We start from the raw sequence: 6,000 nt of genomic DNA, 5'->3' as shown, positions 1-6,000 counted from the left end.
GACTATCTGTTGATCCCTAAATACGATCACAGGAGTCCTTATAAGAGAGAGGCAGAGGGTAATTTGACATACACACAATGGAAGAGGCGAGGCCACGTGATCACTGAGGCAGAGAGCGGAGGGATGCAGCCATAAATCAGGGTACGCCAGCATCCAGCAGAATTGGGAAGAGGCAAGGAACAGATTCTCCCCAAGACTCTCTGAAGGGTTTGGGGCCCTGTCAACACCTTGATTTTGACCCAATCACCTGATTTGGGATTTCTGACCTCCAGAACTGTGAGAAAATACATTTCTGTTGTTCAAATCCACTAAATTTGTGACAGTTACCCCAACCCCAGGAAGCTAATATAGGTACTCACTTGTCCCAGCTGCATATCCTGTGACTAGTGGTATAGGTGACACCCATAGCAAGAGTTCCTGCCCTGTTGGTTCTTTTCTGGTAGTTAATTATCGAGCTAAGCAGAAACTTTTCTTACATTATTGGAAAGTTACATTTGAGAAACTGGAGTTTGAGAGAGGCACAAAAAGAAGGATAATATACTTAACTGTTATTCATTCATATATCAAACATTCTGAAGTTCCTACTATGTAACAATCTTTTTCCAAAGTCCTGGAATAAAAATTAAATAAGATAAGATCCCTGTCCTTGAAGAGGTCAGTTGATGAGGGGAATTAGACACACACACTCACATGCATACAACTAAAATAATATGTGGAAAATGGAGTAATGATCATGTGTTTGGAGTATTATAAACACATTGAAGAATGCAGACTACAGGATGAGTCTGTGTGAGCATAGAGGTGAGGTGGGCCAGGGAAAGCTTCATGGCAAAGGTGCGCCTCTGAGCTGATACATAAAGAAGCCAACTAATGAAGCAGACCAAAGGGGGAAACTTTTATCATTTTTTCCCCATGGATTTCATATTTTGAGGGACACTGTCTACCAAAAAACAAAGCTTCTGTATTTAGTAAGTAATAAATAATAGACCAAGAACATCTCAAACTTCCAAACAGAGTTTGTAATCAATGTAGGATGATCACTACTATTTTAACATTATTTTGGCCAAGAGCAAAGGTATTTGTCGTTTGATTTTTTCCTGTGAAGTTTTTTCCTGGTAAAAGTGTGATTTTTATTCTTGTTGTTGTTGTTGCTATGATGTTTGGAATACTGATACAGTTACAGGATTCTCTCTTCATTACTTTCAAGGACAGCGTTCCTTATCTTGGGAAAGACAGTATCTACTTGCACTAAACAGTAGGGCCTAGAGAAAATTCTATTGAAAAGAACCTCATTAATGAGAGTTCCTGCACAACATGGCAATAGCTCTGTCCCCTGGGGATAGCTTGCAGTACTGTATCCTTGTAAGGCAACATAAACAGTTAGGACCTAGTCCCCTTTTACAGAGCTCCTATAAAATAATAGTGATAAATATAATAATCAATGTTTGTATAGCATTCTATCATGGTACAAAAGAGTTCAGAAAAGGATCTGATTATGGGTTTTTTTGAACTATAAGCAAAAGCCTGTTTTGTCATCTCAGACAGATTTCTCTTCTCTTTTAATTTATTGTTTTTCATCTTTATTGCGATGTTCGTATTCTTCCAGTTAACATAATGTTTTTCCAGCTTTGTTGAGATATAATTGACATGCAACATTGTCTAAGTTTAAAGTATACGTCATGTTGATTTGATCCATTTATATATGGGGAAATAATTATCATCTGAGCTTTAGCTAACACCTCTATCACCTCACATAGCTACATAGCTACCATTTGTGTGTGTGTGTGTGTGTGTGTGTGTGTGTGTAGAGAACATTTAAGATTTATTCACTAAGCTACTTTCAAGTATATAATACAATATGGTTAACTATAGTCACCATGCTGTGTATTAGATCTCCCCAAACTATCCATCTTATAATTGGAAGTTAGTACCTTTAAACCAACGTCTGCCCATTCTCCCCACCTGCTCAGGCAAGTTTCTTAATCTCTTTTAGCTTCGGTTTCCTCAACTCTGGAGTAAGGGCACTGACATCCACATGTAGAGCTGTTATGAGAATGAAGTGAGATTCTGTACATGAAGTACCCAGGACAGTGACTGATACAGTAAGTACATAGTAAGAGCTGGATCCATTATTTTTGTCTTTTTTTTTTTTTTTTTGGAAGTAGTTAAACTTAAAAAAAAATTGTCTTTTATTCTACTGTTCTTCAGTTGCTTCCCTCCTCTCAACTCATGAGAAGAACCAGACCATTGTGCCAGAATCTCCCCACCTCCCATCGATTGAAATTGTGGCTGGAGGATGGTTTCTTAGGGGGGAATTTGAGGAACACCAGCGTGTCTCAGAATTTGACCTGCCTCCAGTGGTGACACCCCTGGGTACTCCCTGTGCTCTTTTTCTTGTCCTCAGGTATCACATGGTCAATAAGAACAGGGTGTTATTCATAAATAATACACTCCCTAGCCCCAGAAAGATCTGAGGCAGTTTTCAGGTTTAGATCATGCATGAAACAGGAACGTCGTATGTCAAAGAGATGGCAGGACTATTAGAGCACTTTGTGAATTCTAACTGGGATTTGATACTGATTTATTCGTGTTTTGAACTGGGGGTTGCAGTCATTAATCAGTTCACGAAATTGAGGTAAGTACACTGCATGTAGTAAAGGAAGTATGATTTTTATGAAATTATACATTATATATTATAATTTAATATAATTATATATCATAGCACGTGTTGTAAAATGTATTTCACTAAAATAAAAGAGAGGTTGAAAGCCATGAGATTAGGCTACTAGTGGTTTACTTTTTCTGCCACTTATTAGTTGCTAGAGTTGAGAAAGTTCCTGATTTAACAAACATTTATCCAACACTTACTTTGCGTTGGACATTCTTTCACATGCATGATTTTTTGTTTTTTCCCTAATACTGATATGTTGCAGTGTAGGCTAGGTAGCCTGTGAACATTCCACGCTTTAATCACCCTTCACCGGGCCTCTGGTACAAGTTTGAGAGGATTCTTATTACTTAACAGACTCTGATACTAGGTAGTAAAACACACATTTCTAAATAGAGTGAATCTGAGCTTCCCTAGAGCCCCTGAGAATTACGTCAGTTTTAACCATTAACTCCCCTGGACTCTTTATTTTTTTTTATTATTATTTTTTCCTAAAATAATGGGTTTATGAGATGTAATTCACATACCATAAAATTCACGTTTAAAGTGTACAATTTAGTGATTTATAGTACATTCACAAAGTTGTGCAATCATTACCACTGTCTAATTCTCCGCAGGACTCTTTATTCAGAAGTTTCTTATAAGCTTTGCATCGGTGTTAGGGATGGGGGGTAGGAAGGGGTAGGTAGAGGGAGGCTTTAGGTAAGGGTTGTGACGGGGGCGTTTGCTTGGGGGTGGGATGAGTTGCTGAGGATGGGCGGGAGAAGGGGGACGCTAGTACACAAAAGACAATTTCCGGCTCAAATTTCCTTACCAAGGCTTTCAGAGAGGAACCTTTGGGGGTGGGGGGAACGCCAGTGCAAAAGGACTAGGTGTGTGTGTGTGTGTCCAAGGGTGCAGCGAGGGTGTCCACTCTATGTCTGAGTACCAGTCTCCACATCTTGGTGGGTCTTTCGGAGCGGGGCAGGCCGGGCTGAGGCTGCTGGGGGACGCCTCCTAGATCCAAGCCCAGGACATCCTGCACTGCGGTAGCCACAGCAACAGGCTCGCCCCCAGACAAAGGGGCCGGCTCGGCGGGGCGGACTCGCGCAGCCGGGGAGCGCGCGCTCGGCGCAGGGGGTCCTGGCGGCCGGAGGGCGCAGCGCAGACCCCACGAGGGCCGAGTCCGCGGCGCTCGGGAGACCCGGTACCGGGGCGCATACCCCGCCCGGCCTGGCGCGGCGCCGGCGCCGGGCTTCCATTCAGTCTTTGACCCTCCGTCCCCACCCTGCCCCCCCCGCAGGCCGCACGCACCACTGTAGCCGCTGCCCCGGCGGCCGCCGCTGCTTGTCGGGCTGGCGGGCGGAGAGCGCGGCGCGGCGGGGCCGGCGGCATGGCTGTGTCCTGGAGGAGCTGGCTGGCCAACGAAGGGGTTAAACACCTCTGCCTGGTAGGATGGCGGGCGAGGCTCTCCCGGCGTTTTGTCTCTGGGACAGCGATTTTGATTCATTCTCTGAGCGAGCGCGGGTGGGGAGCTGGAAGTTTTGCCTCTAACGCAAACATTCTCAACTAACAAAAACTTTCTGCCGGGAATACCTGGAGATAATAACCATCCGCTTCCTCCCTTCCTCCAAGTGCTGGGCAAATTTCCTACACTTTTGATGGGAGAGCGGATGTGGAGGAAGGGAGAAGAGATCGCTGTTAGTGAACACAGCTTTTTCCTTAACCATTTAAACATCCCCCCCCCCGCCTTTTGCACTTTTTCCAGATTGCTTCTGTTGGTCTTATTTTATACAGCAAAGTCCTATTTTTCATTATCTATTGTTCATACAATTGATATTTTTGAAGTTTAACAATATGCAACGCCCGGGACGTGGTGATGTCGCTCATTTCTTAGTCTCATTTTGTCCTGCAAGGGGATAACTGCGATCTTCAGGAGACCTGTTTGCATCCCAGATGCTTAATCTCAGGTGTGCAGGGGCTGAGTGAGGTCAGATAGGTTTTCCTCTGAGTGGTTTTCAGCTTGCTGGTAAATTGAGAATCCTCTCCAAAGCCTTTCCTATTCTGATGTTTTTTATGACTTTAAAACTCATATTATTTAACATGGATTGCAATAGTTATGGCTTAAGATTTTTATGATATGTTTAGAAAGTGAGTGTGGGAAAGACCATTTAAGGCCTTTAGGAATGTCTACCGTGCACTCACACAGCTGGGTCAATTCCCTGAGAAATACTGAAGAAGCTGAAACCCTCAAGGATCAGATACTTTGTTGGAAAATAAGGCTTGCTAATGTGAAGGCAATTTAAGAATGCCAGACTGAAGGGGCTCAATAAAAGTTTGTTGAATAAAACTGAATGATAATGAACTTTGGTTCGGAATTGCCCTACATAGAACCCTTTTCCAAACTTCTGAATATCATAGACAAATAAAATTTCAAAAAGCAAAAACTAAATGGAAACCAACACAGACTATGCAAATTTTACTGCTAGTAAGGACAATGTTTTAGATGAAAAATAAACAAAAATACCATTGCTGTGCTCATTAAAGAAAATTTCCTTTTAACACAAAAATAACTGTAAGAAATACTGATTACCTTCAGCTTCTACAGAAACTCATTACCTTTCCTCTCCCCTCTCTCTCTCCCCTCTCTGATTATTTTTCATTATTTTATCCTCAGATCTATTCTGTAAGATAGGTAGGCCCATTCTTGCCTTCATCCTAATTTTATACATGAGGAATTTGAAGCACATGGACAGTAACAGATTTGCCCAAGGTCTCAGAGGCATTAAGTAGTAGATTCCCAGAAGCCAATACCCACGCTCCTCCTCTACACCATGGAGCCATTGTTGAACTAGAATTTCCCTGCATTCTGAGCTGTAAAGCTTTAGACCCCAAATGGAGCCATGGTTGGCAACTCCCCCCAATAATCTGAGGTGTGTAGGAATTTACCAATGTGCTGCTAAGACAGTACACATTCTCAAAGGATGGGTTTGTCTATTATTTGTCTTTTTATTGTGTGGCATTTCCTGAATGCAGCCATTAACAGAATAGTTCCTGGATGTTTGCGTTATTTTATTGTTCTTAAAGTTTTAAATAGAAGTGTCCCAGGAGGCCAAAAAGAATTATCTTAACACCTGCTTGCATGTTTCTGGTTGCACCCTCAAACAGCTTTGAAATGCTAAGGAAATAAGATTGGACTTCTTTCCTAGTCTCACTTCACTTTCTAAACATATTATAAAAATCTTAAGCTGTAACTATTACAATCCATGTTAAATAATATGAGTTTTAGAGTCATAAAAAACATCAGAACAGGAAAGGCTTTGGAGAGCATCATAACTTCCATTTAATTTGTT

At 42.0% G+C, this 6,000-nt stretch overlaps 1 protein-coding gene across 1 annotated transcript in view; it reads left to right on the top strand.

Annotated features, from left to right (window-relative positions):
• Positions 1-3,356: 3,356 nt before the first annotated feature.
• The window catches only part of NOX4 (NADPH oxidase 4), a 149,381-nt gene continuing 146,737 nt past the window's right edge, over positions 3,357-6,000 (top strand). The window contains exon 1 of the mRNA XM_004271881.3: positions 3,357-4,097. Within this exon, the coding sequence (XP_004271929.1) occupies positions 4,041-4,097 (57 nt within the window). The 5' untranslated portion in view covers positions 3,357-4,040. The remainder of the gene's footprint in view (positions 4,098-6,000) is intronic.

Source organism: Orcinus orca, chromosome 8 (assembly GCF_937001465.1).
Source record: "Orcinus orca chromosome 8, mOrcOrc1.1, whole genome shotgun sequence".
Classification (NCBI taxonomy): Eukaryota; Metazoa; Chordata; class Mammalia; order Artiodactyla; family Delphinidae; genus Orcinus; species Orcinus orca.
This window is presented reverse-complemented; position numbering and strand designations above follow the sequence as displayed.